This window comes from Mobula hypostoma, chromosome 3 (assembly GCF_963921235.1).
Source record: "Mobula hypostoma chromosome 3, sMobHyp1.1, whole genome shotgun sequence".
Classification (NCBI taxonomy): Eukaryota; Metazoa; Chordata; class Chondrichthyes; order Myliobatiformes; family Myliobatidae; genus Mobula; species Mobula hypostoma.
In genome coordinates, this window is record NC_086099.1 from 80,520,133 (window position 1) to 80,539,324 (window position 19,192).

General features: G+C 39.1%; 1 protein-coding gene across 2 annotated transcripts in view; it reads right to left on the bottom strand.

Moving 5' to 3' along the window:
* The window catches only part of rbpjb (recombination signal binding protein for immunoglobulin kappa J region b), a 149,174-nt gene that overhangs the window by 93,919 nt on the left and 36,063 nt on the right, over positions 1-19,192 (bottom strand). For both annotated transcript variants that reach the window (XM_063043331.1, XM_063043330.1), the window contains 2 exons: positions 3,848-3,886; positions 1,844-1,939 (listed from right to left, as the gene is read on the bottom strand). In XM_063043331.1, coding sequence (XP_062899401.1) covers positions 1,844-1,939; positions 3,848-3,886 — 135 coding nt within the window. The remainder of the gene's footprint in view (positions 1-1,843; positions 1,940-3,847; positions 3,887-19,192) is intronic.

Sequence of the window (19,192 nt, forward strand, 5' to 3'; positions counted from 1 at the left end):
TCTAAATTTTTTTCCAAAATACCCGTTAGATAGAAATTCAGGAAGAACAGTATTTAAAAAGTTTCTAATCTGTAATTATCTAAAGAAATGGGATCTAAGCAAATTATATTTATTAGATAATTGTTCAAAGGACATGAAACAATTATCCAAAAATAGATCACAAAATTGTAATATACCTTTGGTTTTCCAAGCCAAATAGGCTTGATCCATAATAGAGGGTTGAAATAAAAATAGATATAATAGGACTTGCTAGGATAAATTGATTCAACCCAAAAAATTTTTGAAATTGAACCATATTCGTAAAGTATATTTAACTATTGGATTATCCATTTGTTTATGCAATTTAGAAAGAGCAAAGGGAAGCGAAATCCCCAAGATAGAACCCAGTGAAAACCCTTGTACAGATTTATATTCAAAATTTACCCAATGTGGATTTGAAATTATGTCCAAGTCCCATGTCCAAAATTTTAAATATCAAATATTAATTGCCCAATAGTAAAATCTAAAATTCGGCCATGCCAGACCACCCTCCTTCTTAGACTTCTGTAAACATCTTTTCCCTAACCTAGGATTTTTATTCTGCCATATAAATGAAGAAATTTTAGAATCAACATTATTGAAAAAGGATTTCGGAATAAAAATTGGCACCGCTTGAAATAAATATAAGAATTTAGGTAAAATAATCATCTTGATAGCATTGACCCGACCTATCAATGTCAGAAACATTGGTGACCATTTAGTAAACAGACAGATGTTTAATCTGATCAATTAAAGGTAAAAAAATTAGCCTTAAATAAATCCTTGTACTTTTTTGGAATTTTAACCCCTAAATAAGTAAAATAGTCAGCAACCAATCTAAATGGTAAACATCCATAAATTGGAACCTGTATATTTAGGGGAAACAGTTCACTCTTATTAAGGTTCAATTTATAACCAGAAAAGTTACTAAACTGAGCCAACAGGGATAAAACTGTAGGAATGGATTTCTCAGGATTAGAAATATATAATAACAAATCTTCTGCATATAATGATAACTTATGTATCTCATTCCCACTGGTAATACCAAGGATATTAGGTGAATCTTGAATAGCAATTGCTAAAGGTTCTCCAGCAATATCAAATAGTAATGGACTAAGAGGACATCCCTGCCTAGTACCCCGAAATAAGCGAAAAAAGGGAGATCTTTTGATTATTAGTAAAAACCGAAGCTGCAGGGGTATGATATATCAACTTAATCCAAGATATCCATTACCAGACCCTGGGGATCTATCTATCTTAATTTGCTTTAAGAGAGCCAGCACCTCCTCTTCTATACTACAGATGAAGTCCATGACCTCAGTACTCTATGGCTTCAGTTCTACAGTCTCCATGTCTGTCTCCCAGATAATACAAATACAAAAAAATTAATTTAATAATTTTAAGATCTCCTTCATCTCTTTCAGCTCTGTGAATAGATGACAAAGATAATCTTCAAGAGGACCAATGTTGTCCTTTACCATCCTTTTGCTCTTAATATAGCTGGAGAGCCTCTTGAGATTCTCCTTCTGTCTGCCAGAACAACCTAATGTGAGTAACTTTGTATGGCAATTTGTAGAAAGATCAGAGGGAAACTGAGGAAAATGTTTTTCATCCAATGAACAATAATGAGTTTTGAACTTAAAAAAAAAAATTGGTCATGGAGGCGATTGCACTAAAAGATCGTTCCAGTGTGACCATTTTTGCAAAGCAACCCAATTGCTGCAAAGCACTTCAGAACATCCCAAGGACCTAAAAGGATAAAATATAACGTCATCCTTTTCCATGGGGACTTAGACAACTCAAACATGTTGTATAACTAACTCACCTTTTCTCATTCCCGTAAGATTTTTGTGCAACCTTAGCGTGTAGAATTAGTACAGTTTGATCGCCACGCTCCTTAAGGTAATTTCTCATTGCTTCCCTAAATAGAAACACAAGATATAGCATAACATAACAAAACTAAAAACCCTGGAACTGAAACATTTAGAATTCATTTGTTGATTTGTACAAGGAATGGAAATGTGACATACAGTTACAAGAAAAACTTTGTGAACCCTTTGAAATTACCTGGTTTTCTGCATTAATTACTCAAAATATGATCTAATCTTCATCTAACTCTCAATAATAGACAATCTGCCTAAACTAATAAACAATTGTACTTCTCATCAATACTGAGTACACCATTTAAACTATCACAGACTAAGTTCAAAGGAAGTATGTGAACCTCTAGGATAATGTCTTCTGCATAAGCTATTGGAAGTAGGTGTTTCAATCAATGAGATGAGATTGGAGCTGTAGGTTGTACAGGTGCCTGGCCTATATAAAAAAAATTACAAAGTCAGCTTAATGACAGAGCCTACTCTTCTCAAGAAAGATCTGCGTAGCATATCTCGATCAAAACAACTTTCAGAGGACCTTAGAAGAAGAATTGTAGAGGTGCAGGAAGCTGGAAAAGGCTACAAAAGCATTTCTAAAGATCTGAGGGTTCATCAGTCCACAGTAAGAAAAATCATCTACAAATGGAGGAAATTCAGTACCGTTCTACTCTTCCCTACGAATGGGCTTCCGGCAAAGATCAAACAAAGGGCACAATGTGCAATGCTGGAGTTGAAAAAGAACCCAAGGATAGTAACAAAAGACCAAAAGAAATCTCTAGAACATGCTAAAGTCTCTGTTCAAGTGTCCACTGTAAGAAAAACACTGAACAAGAATGGTGTTCATGAAAGGATACCACAGAATAAACCACTGCTCTTCAAAAAAAACATTGCTGCACATCGTTTCCAAAAGACCACCTGGATGTTCCACAATGCTTCTCTGACAATATTTTATGGACAGATGAGACAGCAGTTGAACTTTTTGGCAGAAATGCACACAGCTATGTTTGGAGGAAAAAGGGCACTGCACACCAACACCAAAACCTCAACCCAATTGTGAAGCATGATGGAAGGAGCATCATGGTTTGGGTTGCTTTGGAATAATGAATTCAATATTGCATCAAGACATTTTACAGGAGGATGTCAGTGTAGCAGTCCGTCAATTGAAGTTTAATAGAATTTGGATGATACAACAAGACAATGATCCAAAACAATAGTAAATCAACAACAGAATGGTTTTAAAAGAAAATTCATGTTTTGGAATGCCCAAGTTAGAGTCCAGACCTTAACCCAATTGAGATGCTGTGGCGTAACCTGAAAAGGGCTGCTCATGCAGGTATCCTAGAAATATTGATGAACTGAAACAGTTTTGTTTGGAGGAATGGTCTAAAATTCCTCCTTGCTGTTGTGCAAGTCAGATCAGTAGCTACAGGAAACGTTTGGTGGAGGTTACTGCTGCTAAAGGAGATTCGACCGATTACTAAATACAAGGATTCACATACTTTTTCCAGCCTGGACTGTGAATGATTAAACAATGTGTTCAATAAAGATATGAAAAGTACAAGTTCTGTTTGTGTGTTATTAATTTAGGCAGTTTGTGTTTGTATTATTGTGACTTAGAAGATCAGAACACATTTTATGAGTAATTAATGCTGAAAACCAGATAATTGCAAAGGGTTCACAATCTTTGTCTTGCAACTGTGAGTTACATTTTAAAGTCACTTTAATTAATTTGAAGATTAAAGCTACAAAAACATTTTTTGAATCACAAAGTACACTAAGCAGTTGTGTGCAATTAAAATATCGATTTGATAGGCAGCGGTTTTCAGAATTTTCTCATTTAATCTTGTAGCTTTTATCTAGGTGTTGTATTTCCATGGAAGATGTGTGATATTTTTCTATTTCTAAACCAAAACCAATTTAGGAGAAAGCAGGATGTATTTATAGTATCTTACCTGGTAAGGCGTTTAGGTTGTGGTCGCTCCCCAAACTTCCTGCAAAGCAAGCAATAAAGAATGTAAGACAGGTAGTAAAAGGTTATAAGCCCTTATTTTAAAAGTAATATATTACACAAAATCCACCAGCCTCCCCCCAAGTATATTTTTACCATTTAGTGTTCCATATGAATCAAGCATTTTAAGCATCCAACTTGACAGCTATGCCTGATTTAATTCCCAGGTTCCCTCTGTCACAAAGAAGGAAAACCTCCCAAAAGCAAAGACCTGAACACCAAAAAAATTTGCTTTACTCAATCTAAAGAGTGACCTGCTTGAGTAGGAGAGTGAATTTCCATTTTGAAAGTATGGAAATGCTAGTACAATTTGTCAAAATCAAAAACTTACATAGCATTTTCTGCTTAGTATGGTGCTTAAGCAAGAGTCTACAAACAAAACAGCTAGGCAGGTGATAGTTTTGGGATGGTATTCAGTAAAAAGATTGTAGAAAGATTAAAAGTGGCATCTTGTTTGCCAAAAGTTATTTCATTGACCTTAAATGTCCAAACTACCAATTCCATCTCCCCCTTGTACAGGAATCAAAACTTACTTTAAAAAAAACAAATTGCTTCAGCCTTAATGTTTAGTTTGAAGAATTGTTTGTTGATTTAATACTGAATTCCAGAAAGGCAATTCAGTAAATTCAGAAGCATTGGAAGGGCAGTGACAATTATAAGAGAATGAGGAGTTATCAAAGTTAATACAATGTGGTCAGTGCTAGGCAGTGTTGGAGGAGAGAGGTGGCATTTAATCACGAAAGCACATGTAACCTCTGAAGTCATTTGGTGCAAATGGGATCAACAGAACAAACTGTAGAACTCATGGGCAAGGCAAGTTTACAGTGTTCTTGACTGGATAAGCAAATAGGCTCGAACTCAGCAGTGGGCAGCTCAAAGCTTGGTCTGGAAAGGAACAAAAAGAGCTGACAGATCAAATGGTCTCAACCTTCAAGACCAAAGTTCCTTGCAATTCTTGAAGGTAGAACAGAGGAGTAGGAAATGAGTTTTAAAAAGACTGCTTGCATTAATGAAAAGTCACCAAGGATTATCTTTGCACTCCAGGACAATCTGAAGAGAGTTTGGACAGTTGAAAGCAGAGTCCAGCCATCGTATGAAATTTAATAAAGGTACAATGTTGTGACTGCGACAACAGACAAGCAAAAAGATAGTAAACATCAGGTGATAGGTCTGAATTGCACCGTAACTAAACACATTTGGAATGTAAAGCTAGTTATTGTAATAATACTCATGAAAATGCAAGATTGTTGGGGGGAATATCTAACAGTAACATTCATAGAACATTACAGCACAGAAACAGGCCATTTGGCCCTTCTTGGCTGTGCCAAACCATTTTTCTGCCTAGTCCCACTGACCTGCACCTGGACCATATCCCTCCAGACACCTCTCATCCATGCACCTGTTCAAGTTTTTCTTAAATGTTAAACGTGAGCCCGCATTTAGCACTTCATCTGGCAGCTCATTCCACACTCCCACCACTATCTGTGTGAAGCCCCCCCCTAATCTTCCCTTTAAACTTGTCTCCCTTCACCCTTAACCCATGTCCTCTGTTTTGTTTTCTCCCCTAGTCTCAGTGGAAAAAGCCTGCTTGCATTCGCTCTATCTATACCCATCATAATTTTATATACCTCTATCAAATCTCCCCTCATTCTTCTACGCTCCAGGGAATAAAGTCCTAACCTATTCAACCTTTCTCTGTAACTCAGTTTCTCAAGTCCCAGCAACATCCTTGTAAACATTCTCTGCACTCTTTCAACCTATTAATATCCTTCCTGTAATTTGGTGACCAAAACTGCACAAATATTCCAAATTCGGCCTCACCAATGCCTTATACAACCTCACCATAACATTCCAACTCTTATACTCAGTACGTTGATTTATAAAGACCAATGTACCAAAAGCTCTCTTTATGACCCTATCTACCTGTGACGCCATTTATAGGGAATTTTGTATCTGTATTCCCAGATCCCTCTGTTCTACTGCACTCCTTAGCGCCCTGCCATTTACCTTGTATGTTCTACCTTGGTTTGTCCTTCCAAAGTGCAATACCTCACACTTGTCTGTATTCAACTCCATCTGCCATTTTTCAGCCCATTTTTCTAGCTGGTCCAAATCCCTCTGCAAGCTTTGAAAACCTTCCTCACTGTCCACTACACCTCCAATCTTTGTATCATCAGCAAATTTGCTGATCCAATTTACCATATTATCATCCAGGTCATTAATATAGATGACAAATAACAATGGACCCAGCACTAATCCCTGTGGCACACCACTAGTCACAGGCCTCCACTCAGAGAAGCAATCCTCCACTACCACTCTCTGGTTTCTTCCATTGAGCCAATGTCTAATCCAATTTACTACCTTTCCATGTATACCTAGCGACTATATCTTCCAAACTAACGTCCCATGCGGGACCTTGTCAAAGGCCTTACTGAAGTCCATGTAGACAACATCAACTGCCTTCCCTTCATCCACTTTCCTGGTAACCTCCTCAAAAAACTCTAATAGATTGGTTAAACATGACCTACCACGCACAAAGCCATGTTGGCTCTCCCTAATAAGTCCCTGTCTATCCAAATACTTGTAGGTCCTATCTCTCAGTACTCCTTCCAATAATTTACCTACTACCAACGTCAAATTTATCAGGCTATAATTTCCCAGATTACTTTAAGAGCCTTTTTTAAATAACGGAACAACATGAGCTATCCTCCAATCCTCTGGCACCCCACTCGTAGATACCAACATTTTAAATATATCTGCCAGGGCCCCTGCAATTTCAACACTAGTCTACTTCAAGGTCTGAGGGAATACCCTGTCAGGTCCTGGGGATTTATCTGCTTATTTGCCTCAAGATAGCAAGCACCTCCTCCTCCTCAATCGGTATAGGTTCCATGACCTCACTACTTGTTTGCCTTATTTCCATTGACTCCATGCCAGTTTCCTTAGTAAATATAGACGCAAAAAAAACATTTAAAATCTCCCCCCATTTCTTTTGGTTCCATATATAGCCGACCACTCTGATCTTCAAGAGGAACAATTTTATCCCTTACTATCCTTTTGCTCTTAATATACCTGTAGAAGCTCTTTGGATTATCCTTCAACTTGACTGCCAAAGCAACCTTGTCTTCTTTTAGTCCTCCTGATCCCTTTAAGTATTTTTTTTGCACTTTTTATACTCTTCAAGCACCTTATTTGCTCCCTGTTTCCTGTACATGTCATACATGTCTCTCTTCTTCCTTATTAGAGTTCCAGTATCCCTTGAAAACTAAGGTTCCTTATTCCTATTCACTTTGCCTTTAATCCTGACAGGAATCTACAAACTCTGCACTCTCAAAATTTCTCCTTTGAAGGCCTCCCACTTACCAATCACATCCTTGCCAGAGAACCTGGCCCAATCCACACTTTTTAGATCCTTTCTCATTTCTTCAAATTTGGCCCTTTTCCAGTTTAGAACCTCAACCCGAGGACCAGATCTAACTTTATCCATGATCAAGTTGAAACTAATGGTGTTATGATCACTGGAACCAAAGTGTTCCCCTACACACACTTCCGTCACCTGCCCTAACTCATTTCCTAATAGATCTAATATTGCATCCTTTCTAGTTGCTACCTCTATATATTGATTTAGAAAACTTTCCTGAACACATTTCAGCTTTATGTTTCCTGCTATCTCTCTGCAAATTTACTCCTCCAATTCTTGCTGACTATTTAGTGGTCTATAATACAACCCCATTAATGTGGTCATACCTTTCCTGTTTCTCAGCTCCACCCATACGGACTAGGTAAACAAGCCCTCTAATCTGTCCTGCCTGAGCACTGCCGTAACATTTTCCCTGACTAGCAATGCCAACCACCCCACCTTCACCCTTCGTTCCTCTGCCTCTATCACGTCTGAAACATCAGAACCCTGGAACATTAAGCTGCCAGTGCTGCCCCTCCTGCAGCCAAGTTAAAGTTGCAGTGAAATCAAAGCAAAAAGTATCAAATACTGGTCTTAAGGTGTTGTACTTAAACGCACGCAGCATAAGGAATAAGGTGGATGATCTTGTTGTACAGCTACAGATTAGCAGGTATGATATTGTGGCCATCACTGAGACCTGGCTAAAGGATGCATGGCTCTGGGAGCTGAACGTCCAAGGATACACAGTGTATCGGAAGGATAGGAAGGTAGGCAGAGGGGGAGGCGTGGCTTTATTGGTAAGAAATGATATTAAATCGTTAGAAAGAGGTGATATAGGATCGGAAGGTGCAGAATCTTTATGGGTTGAGCTAAGGAATAGCAGGGGTAAAAGGACCCTGATGGCAGTTATTTATAGGCCTCCAAACAGCTGCAGGGATGTGGACTACAAATTACAACTGGAAATAGAAAAGGCTTGTCAGAAGGGCAGTGTTATGATAATTGTGGGGGACTTTAACATGCGAGTAAATTGGAAAAATCAGGTCGGCACTGGATCTCAAGAGAGAGAATTTGTAGAATGTCTGCGAGATGGCTTTTTAGAACAGCTTGTTGTTGAGCCCACTAGGGGATCGGCTGTACTGGATTGGGTATTGTGTAATGAACCGGAGGTGATTGGAGAGATTGAGGTGAAGGAACCTTTAGGAGGCAGTGATCATAACATGATTGAGTTCACTGTGAAATTAGAAAAAGAGAAGCCGAAATCTGATGTGTCGGTGTTTCAGTGGAGTAAAGGAAATTACAGTGGCATGAGAGAGGAACTGGCCAAAGTTGACTGGAAAGGGACACTGACGGGAAAGACAGCAGAGCAGCAGTGGCTGGAGTTTATGCGAAAAATGAGGAATGTGCAAGCGAGGTATATTCCAAAAAAGAAGAAATTTTCGAGTGGAAAAAGGATGCAACCGTGGTTGACAAGAGAAGTCAAAGCCAAAGTTAAAGCAAAGGAGAGGGCATACAAGGAAGCAAAAATTAGTGGGAAGACAGAGGATTGGGAAGTTTTTAAAACCTTATAAAAGGAAACCAAGAAGGTCATTAAGAGAGAAAAGATTAACTATGAAAGGAAACTAACAAATAATATCAAAGAGGATACTAAAAGCTTTTTCAAGTATATAAAGAGTAAAAGACAGGTGAGAGTAGATATAGGACTGATAGAAAATGATACTGGAGAAATTGTAATGGGAGATGAGGAGATGGCAGAGGAACTGAACAAGTATTTTGCACCAGTCTTCACTGAGAAAGACAGCAGGATACCGGACACTCAAGGGTGGCAGGGAAGAGAAGTGTGCGCAGTCACAATTACGACAGAGAAAGTACTCAGGAAGCTGAATAGGCTAAAGGTCGATAAATCTCCTGGACCAGATGGAATGCACCCTCGTGTTCTGAAGGAAGTAGCTGTGGAGATTGCGGAGGCATTAGCGATGATCTTTCAAAAGTCGATAGATTCTGGCATGGTTCCGGAAGACTGGAAGATTGCAAATGTCACCCCGCTATTTAAGAAGGGGGCAAGGAAGCAAAAAGGAAATTATAGACCTGTTAGCTTGACGTCGGTGGTTGGGAAGTTGTTGGAGTCGATTGTCAAGGATGAGGTTACAGAGTACCTGGAGGCATATGACAAGATAGGCAGAACTCAGCATGGATTCCTTAAAGGAAAATCCTGCCTGACAAACCTATTACAATTTTTTGAGGAAATTACCAGTAGGCTAGATAAGGGAGATGCAGTGGATGTTGTATATTTGGATTTTCAGAAGGCCTTTGACAAGGTGCCACACATGAGGCTACTTAACAAGATAAGAGCCCATGGAATTACAGGAAAGTTACATACGTGGATAGAGCGTTGGCTGATTGGCAGGAAACAGAGAGTAGGAATAAAGGGATCCTATTCTGGTTGGCTGCCGGTTACCAGTGGTGTTCCACAGGGATCAGTGTTGGGGCCGCTTCTTTTTACATTGTACATCAACGATCTGGATTATGGAATAGATGGCTTTGTGGCTAAGTTTGCTGACGATACGAAGATAGGTGGAGGGGCCGGTAGTGCTGAGGAAACGGAGAGTCTGCAGAGAGACTTGGATAGATTGGAAGAATGGGCAGAGAAGTGGCAAATGAAGTACAATGTTGGAAAGTGTATGGTTATGCACTTTGGCAGAAAAAATAAACGGGCAGACTATTATTTAAATGGGGAAAGAATTCAAAGTTCTGAGATGCAACGGGACTTGGAAGTCCTTGTACAGAATTCCCTTAAAGTTAACCTCCAGGTTGAGTCAGTAGTGAAGAAGGTGAATGCAATGTTGGCATTCATTTCTAGAGGAATAGAGTATAGGAGCAGGGATGTGATGTTGAGGCTCTATAAGGCACTGGTGAGACCTCACTTGGAGTACTGTGGGCAGTTTTGGTCTCCGTATTTAAGAAAGGATGTGCTGATGTTGGAGAGGGTACAGAGAAGATTCACGAGAATGATTCCGGGAATGAGAGGGTTAACATATGAGGAACGTTTGTCCGCTCTTGGACTGTATTCCTTGGAGTTTAGAAGAATGAGGGGAGACCTCATAGAAACATTTTGAATGTTAAAAGGCATGGACAGAGTGTATGTGGCAAAGTTGTTTCCCATGATGGGGGAGTCTAGTACGAGAGGGCATGACTTCAGGATTGAAGGGCGCCCTTTCAGAACAGAAATGCAAAGAAATTTTTTTAGTCAGAGGGTGGTGAATCTATGGAATTTGTTGCCATGGGCAGCAGTGGAGGCCAAGTCATTGGGCATATTTAAGGCAGAGATTGATAGGTATCTGAGTAGCCAGGGCATCAAAGGTTATAGTGAGAAGGTGGGGCAGTGGGACTAAATAGGATAAAATGGATCAGCTCATGATAAAATGGCGGAGCAGACTCGATGGGCCGAATGGCCTACTTCTGCTCCTTTGTCTTATGGTCTTATGGTTTCACTAATGGCTATAATGTCGTAATTCCATGTGTCAATCCACGCACTCAGCTCGTCAGCCTTTGCACAATACTCCTTACATTGAAACAGACACACCTCAGAAGATTATTACCACCACACACAACCCTTCTATTTGTGACTTTGAATGAACTTTTAACATCATTTATTTTCAACCCTACTCCACTATCTGCTCTGGTACTATGGTTCCCATCCCCCTGCAAATCTTTTAAAGAAAATTGGTCATAAGTTTGGCCAACATGCAAATTCAAAACTACAGCATCATGATCATCATTACTGCCGCTTCAAATAATATAGTGAGAGGCTCACAAGGTGAGCTTTCAAGTAATACTGATTACCAAAGACACTCCATCTTGGAAGAATCCAAATGGGGCAATATCACAATACCAGACTTTATTACAGACTTGGCCCAAAAGTGGACAAGCAAAAATAAATCCAGAGTGACCTACCCCAGTCTCAAACAAAAAAAAACTGTAAGGAGCTAAAGGAAAATGTTCACGTTCCAACCACCAGATCCTTTATCAATGACCTTGCTTTCCTGTTGATATTTGTTGACAAACATTGACATTTGCTAATCATTGCCTTGCTCAGTTACATTTGTGTCACCTCGTATAATTAAGGAAGATGTGCCCACCTGCAGCTAGACTGATAAGTTCAGGACTGAAATAATAAGTAGTGTCTAATATTCACACAAGTGTTAGAAAATGATCAACAATAAGTAGTCTTAACTACCCCCACCATCCATTGCCATTCATCTTATAAGATTCAACAGCATAATTTTCTCCTGTACCCTTTGCACTCTGTACTGGAGACATGTGGAAAATGAAGCCATGGCTTTGCCTTTTGTCAAAATTTTTCAGCTGTTCCTTAAGCAGTATTTGTTCTGACCATCTTACATGTCCAGATTATTCTGCACATGGGCTTGATACCACACAGGATCTTGCCAGTAGGTTTAGCTGCTTTCATTCAACCATTTCTTTACTTGTTCGCAAAAGGCAAACATAAAATTGGGGACAACTGCATTCATTAACAAAAGTGGACACCAAGTCTAAGCCTACATAGTGGAGGTACAAATGCTTGGACAATAGAAGAAGAAAACCCTTAACTCCAAGTGGAGTCATCGGAACGCTGTCATGACGGCATTTTTTTTTTAGCAGGCTTTCTTACTTTTACAAGGCCGAGTTGCTAGCTCGACACTCAACCCAGCATGGATGGAAAGTGTGCAAGGGAGCCGGCTGGATTTGAACTCGGGAGCCTTCGCTCCGAAGTCCGGCGTTGATGCCACTACGTCACCAACCGGCCTTGGACAATAGGAATTTTGAAAAAAAAATTATTCCCCAACACCTTCTTCCCCCCCCCCCCCGCCATTTCTGATGAAAGATAAAATCAAAACATGGCTTCTTTCCTCATCAATGGTCCCAGCATTCTTCTTTTATTTCACAGGTTCAATTACAATTCTGTAGACTAAAAATTCCACTCATATTCTAGAATTTCTAGATCAAATTGAAGGCCAATGTTTCATCAGACTAATTATATTTTGTGTCTGTCCAGTATTTTATTTTGACTTCTGCACATGCGACATCCTACTTTTTAACTGATCAGAAAAATAGTGAGGCACCTTCACTTAAGAAAAATGACTACATAATATTCAAGTTTTGCATGTATTCAAATTGAAAGTAAAAACCTATACAAGAACTGCCTGCCAAAATGCAAGTCTCACCCAATGATTCAACACAGAAACACTCTACTGTAATTTTCCTTAGCTTCAGTATCTTCATGAAGTCAATTTGAATTCAACTCTGATCCAGATGGTAAAATACACTTGCTTTAGCAAGTAAAGAGCAACACGATTTGTCAACTACTGTTGAACACCATACAATATTGCAGAACAGCAATTGACTACAAAATTATATGCACCAAAACAATAAATAGATTAAAAAATACATTACTATATGATCAAATTTTTTTTGTACGTCGCATCTGGAGTTTCTCTGGTTAGCGGACAATTTCCCTCCACGCCTCTCTGATGTAGTGTGGAACAGCGTACGAGGCAAGTTACAGCATTGCCTTCTGCTGGGTGAGTTTCCAAAGAGACCACCAGCTTATAACCCGGCACGGATGGAAAGCATGCAGGGGAGCTGGCTGGATTCAAACTCGGGACCTTTCGTCCCGAAGTCCGGCACCGATGGCACTACGCCACCATTACAACCTCAGAATCAACTGCAAGCTGTAACAATGGTGTCCAAAACAAGCAATTGTGAAATGACAGTGATGCAAATCAGCTCCTAATTTCCATGAATGTTCAAGCCTTAAAAAAGAATTAAGCTTCTACCACCCCACCACCAAAACTGAGTAAATTCACACATGCAATTGATTTTTTCAAAATTGTGCTCCACAAACTTCCTCTAGTGTTCACTGTTTGTTTTGCATTCATCAAAACTCCACTTGGCTGATTAAGGTAATTCTGCCTCCATGTTAAAGACTGAACAGCAATTTTGTGCATTTTTGTTCATTCTGAATAAGGCCAATGTATGAGCCACAACTTTCAGAAGTAATGTATTATGCCACAGGCTTTTAAATAATGGGCCCTCCATGTTACTCTACATACAGGTTCTACTCAAGTCATGACAAGATGCCAGAGAACTGCTCAGTGCCCACACAGTTCTTAATTTAGAAATGCTGCCACCAGACTATGGATTTAAAAGACAATATAGGCCAATCAAAGGCAAAGTATAGTTAAAATAGGGAATATAACTCAACCAGATTCTGCCAGATGCAATAATTTTGCAACAAACCAAGTTCCCATATGACAAAGCTGCCAGGGGCTCTGCAGCAGCAGGCAAAGCCATCCCACCAGTTTCCCCATATGCTCAATCATATGTATGGACTATACACAAGTCAGGATTTTATAACCGGGAGTGGACCTGTACATCAGAATCTTACAATAAAGAGAAAAGCTGACAATATTTACATAAAAGCTGTTCATAAAATGAAAATGAATGAAGGGCTCATGCACATTTTCTGCAGGATATGCAGCCTTTGTCTTGCACTTCACAAATACAGCCTGGCACTGAAAAGTTTATCGTTGAATATTGGGACTTTCTCCATGCAAATCTGGCTTCATTTATTTGCTCAAAAACTGGGAATGAAACTGAACATCCCTGCTTCTGATCTTCTGATAGATGGTCATTAAAGCAAATAAAGTTGGAAACACTGCCCTAAGAATGGGTCCTTGGATATCATCATGAGGAATGTTTGCATTATGCCTTGCAAACTGGATAACTAAACTCCAAAATCCACAAGCATCTTTATGCAAGATATGACTTCAACCATTGCAGTTTATGCTTCATCTCCCCGAATGCTATCTTAATGTCTCATTGCAGCTCACTAAAATGAAACCCTTTGGTTCAAGTTTTGGCGTGACGAATCTAGAGTAATACATCCTAACTCCATCTCCCTTGCAATAATGTCTAAAATACCATTTCCTTTACAATTACTCATTGCATCTTGATAGTACCTTTTTTAATTAATCAGATCAAAACCTCACAGTATATAAAAGACATACTTCCTAATTTCAGTAAAACAAAATAGTACCAATATTCACAAATTCAGCTAAGTTAATTCTGATACAATAAAATCCAAGTAAGAATATGCATTTCATTTTTTTTAAATCCCTCATAACATATCTTAGATAACTTTTTGAATTAGAAAGCATTCTAGCCATTCAGCAAACTGAATGTGGCAGCAGTTCAATCTTTACTGAAATGCAAAAAACTTACAGAAGCTACAACAGAATTAAATTATTACATATAACTCCGTGCTGAAAAAAATAAACAATTTTGTATTATACTCTTGATAATTCAAAAATTATTTAAATGTCAAAAAGTCCCTGAATCATAATTAACCAATCTGCGATTACAAGAACTGCTTTATGTATTATTAATCCACAAAATAATTTGCTAATTATAACAAAGTTGCAATTCTTGCTGTACATGATACTGCAGATACAGCAGCATACAGCCTCTACTCACATTCACCGTCCTGAGCCAGATTTTAAACACTGGACGGCCAACAAACTCAGAGCAAACTCGGACTACCAAAATGACTGACAGCTTATTGTAATTAGTCCAAAGACACCTGGATCCTCTGCTTCCTCATTGTAGAACACAGTCAGTAGCATTGGTGATAATCTCTCCTGGCTGACAATCATCACAGGGGCAACTCAAGGATGTGTGCACAGCCCACTGCTTTACTCTCTCTACACTCATGACTGTGTAGCTGGGCACAGCTCAAATGCCATTTATAAATTTGCAGATGACACCACTGATGTTGGTAAAATCTCATTTGGCAACTAAGTGATGTGTTGGAGTGAGATAGATTAGCTGCTTAAGTGGTGTAACAATCTTGTACTTAAGGTCAGCAAGACCGAGGAATTCACTGAGGACTTCAGAAAGGGGAAGTCAAAAGAACATGCCTCATTGAGGCATCAGCAGTTAGCAGCTTCCTGGGTGTCAACATCCTTGGGCCATGAGCCCAACACAATGATGCAATAATGAAGGCAGTATGCCAATGATTCTCCTTAGTTAGTAATATTTAGTTTGTTATCAAATACTCCTGTAAATTTCTATTGATGTATAGTGGAGAGCATTCGCACTGACTGCATCACAATCTGGTATGATGGTTCCAAGGCATAGGAGTGCAGAGGGTTGTCGACTCCACCGTCCACACCATCGAGAACATGTTAAGAGAAACAGTGCCTCAAGAAGGCAGCATCTATTATTAAGGACCAACACCACATGGGACAGGCCCTCTTCTTTTTACTACTGTCAGAAAGGAGGTACAGGAGCCTAAAGACTCGCACCCAATGATTCAGAAACAGCTTATTCCCTTCCATCATCAGATTTTTGAATAGTCCATGATTACTAACAATACTCCTTTCTTCTGCAATATGTATTTTTAAATTATTAGTAATTGTATGCCTTTGCTCGTTACTGCTGCCACAAAACAAGTTTCACATCATTCAAGATAGCGATGATAAACCAGATTTTGATCTTTCAAAAATACCGAAGTTTAGAATTATTCAGGAATTTAAAACGCAAAAAGTAGTTTCAGTTTTTACCTTTGCCCTTGATAAATTTTCTGTCCAGTTATCTGAACATTGCTTTTACAAAGTAACGAAGTAACAGGGGAACAATGGGGCGGGGGGGGTGAGAGAGAAAGAGGAGAAATATGAAATTACAGGTAATGTGGTGCCAAAACTTATTAACAAAATGTGGAAATCCCAGCCTTGTTGAACAGTCTTTTGTATTTAGCAGTATGTTAAACAAATTATAACCTAACCCAAACAGAATCAAAATTAACTTCAATAATGATCAGTCATGCAATCATACCAAGGACCAGGTAAAATTTCCATCTCTGATGAGTCAGAACTGAATGCTCAGAATCAGAGCAAGAATATGAAATGATGCACAAGGAACAGACAGCAGATAAAAAGATTCTTTGAGAAATAGTATTTACTTTATCTTATGTAATTTATAATTTGCACATATGAATCGGAATCAGAATCCTTTATTATCGCCAAGTACGTGGACACATACAGGGAATTTGATGCCGGTTTCCCTGAGCACTCGCTGTACAGAATCAAAAAGCAAACAAAACAATAGCGTAAATAATCGTGAACTATATACTACGAGGTATACCTGTGTATGTACAGGTGGACATATGGATTAATAAACAATGTTATTACAGAGGGGAAAAGTCCGGTAACTTTAATTAGAATTGCACTCTTTCCAAGGTTACTCGTGCGTGGGTATGGTTTTATTTTTGAAACAAAGGAGAAAGCCACATTTTCCTTTGCTATACAGAAATAAAACCATTATGAAACATCTCTGCTTGAACATAGAATCATATAGCTCAGAAATGGACCCTTTGGCCCACCTATCCATGATTACCATGTTGTCATTCTAACACTTATTCAAGTAACTCAAAGACTGTGCTTTTATCTGTTTTTACTACCACTAGATAATCACCACATTGTGTGAAAATTCTGATCCCCCTTCACATTTCTCCCCTCTCTAGCTCGGAACTCCCTAACGCATTTAACTTTGTACAAGCCATGTTTTGCATTTCTTGCAGTGGATGAGTTTTCTGATATCAACTGGTCAATTACATTTCAAACAGTGAAATACTGCAAGCTTTAGAAATCCAAGATGAAACTAATAATGAAAACACAGGACAGGCAGCATTTGTGGGGGGATGAAAGTTAAAAATCTAAAACGTTAACATTTTATCAGAACCGAAAGATGTTAATGATGAACAGCTTATCAGCAGGAAATAGGGAAAGGGTCAGCTGTAAATAGTAGTACAGTCATGGTCATCACACCACAGAAGGCCACTTGCTCTCAGTAGAGTCAAGTCCCAACCTAATTCTGTAGCTCTGCAAATTTCCCTAAAATTTCCTTTTGAAGTCATTGATCATCTGTCTTCATGACAGTCATATTTAGCAAGCTCCAGGTAACTTCATTTTACAAATTGTTCCTCATTACCCCACCACCCATTCGAAATTGTACAACAATGTCTTCTAATCTTTGTATCTACAGCTAATAGGAACAGATTTTTTATATCTGTGGTTAAGCAGGGAAATAAAATGTCAGACAAAATGAGACAGTATTTAAAAACATACAGCTGAGACCCAAATTACGTAAATAGTCCTGCAAAGGAAGATAGTGTGGTTGACAGGGGAACAAAGGGAAAGTTAAGATAAGCAGGAGCAAAAGCACGTTTACATTCAGTGTGACATAATTAAAGCCATTGCAATAATGCAACTGTAATTATTTTGCTGAAATAATTCCATGGAGGGGTGCCTTTATATCTTGAGGTTGACCCGTGATGTGTAATAATATAAAACCATCCACTTGCAGTTGCCCAAAAGTCATGATCACAACTATCGCTGCTCAATTACATTTCCTGATAGCATACACAATATGAAACACAAGACCATTTAGCAAGTTAACGAACTCTGGTATGTTTACCACGTTTCTGCAGTTTCCAGAGCCCAGCTTTCAAAGTTGTCATTTATGATTAACATAATGGTTAAAACTAGACACACTGCACAAATTAATGAGTTTAAACATCACCTAGCCTAAATTAACAGGCTGGTTTAATCATTTTATTTCCCCCTAAGAACAAAAGATACTGCCTACAGAGGCCTACAATATAAAAGGGTTTATTTCAGCATAAATATGGGTTGAGCCAGAGACTAATGTATCCATGCAGATCCTAACCCAACAAAAGGTAGTGTACCTACAACTGTTCCCCCAACCCAAACATTGCTTATTTCCATCCCTCTGCCTCTCTCTCTCCAGCCTTTTTATTGCCTTTCTACATCTGGCTCTGCCTGACACCACTGTTTTTTTTTTGCCTATTTAACCAGCAAAACTTGCCCCAAATGCAAATGGTTTATGAGTCTACAGAATTACCCTGATACAAATAATCAGGCCCCTCAGGCAACCGGCCTCTATTTTGTTCAGTGCACTACCTCTGGAAAGAACAATGTTAATGTGTTTACCTTGACAGCAATATCATCACAGGTGGTGTTGGCTTTTTTAAAAAATGATCAATACAAGATTCTGCAGATGCTGGAAATCCAATGCAACACACAAAATTCTGGAGGAGCTCAGCAGGTGAGGCAGCATCTATGGAAATGAATAAATCGTTGACGTTTCTGGTCAAGAGCCTTCTTCAGGACTGGAAAGGAAAGGGGAAGATGCCAGAATAAAAAGGTGAGGGGAGGGGAGGGGGGGGCTATCTAGAGGTGAAGCCAGGAGGGTGGGAAAGGAATAGGGTTGGAGTAATGCTGTTTCGTTTGGCTATATTTATGAGTATTCATGTATGGTTCAATGACAATTGAACTTGAACTTAAACTTGAAGGAGGAATCTGATAGAAGTGAGTGGACCACGAGCGGAAAGGAAAGGAAGGGTACCAGGGCTAGGTAATAGGCAGGTGAGAAGAGATAAGAGGCCAGAGTGGAGAATAGAAGAGACTGTGGCCCTGGACCGACATATTGAAACAGGACTAAGGATACGAATTTAAATGGTTGGCCACTGGGAAATTCTGCTTTTGGTGGATGGAGCAAAGGTGCTTGACAAAGCAGACCACCACGTTACAATGGGTCTCACCAATGTAGAGGAGGCCACATTGGGAGAACCGCAAACAATTGTCTCTGACACCATCACTATCCTCATCAACTCGAGAACTCCCAAGCACTGCCATTAAACTCAGTTCTCTTACCCCACACTGCTCATTTCTACCTCCTACCCAATATCTACAGTGCCTTTAAAAAGTATTTGACACCCCCCCACCCAGAAGTTGTTATGTTTTATTGTTT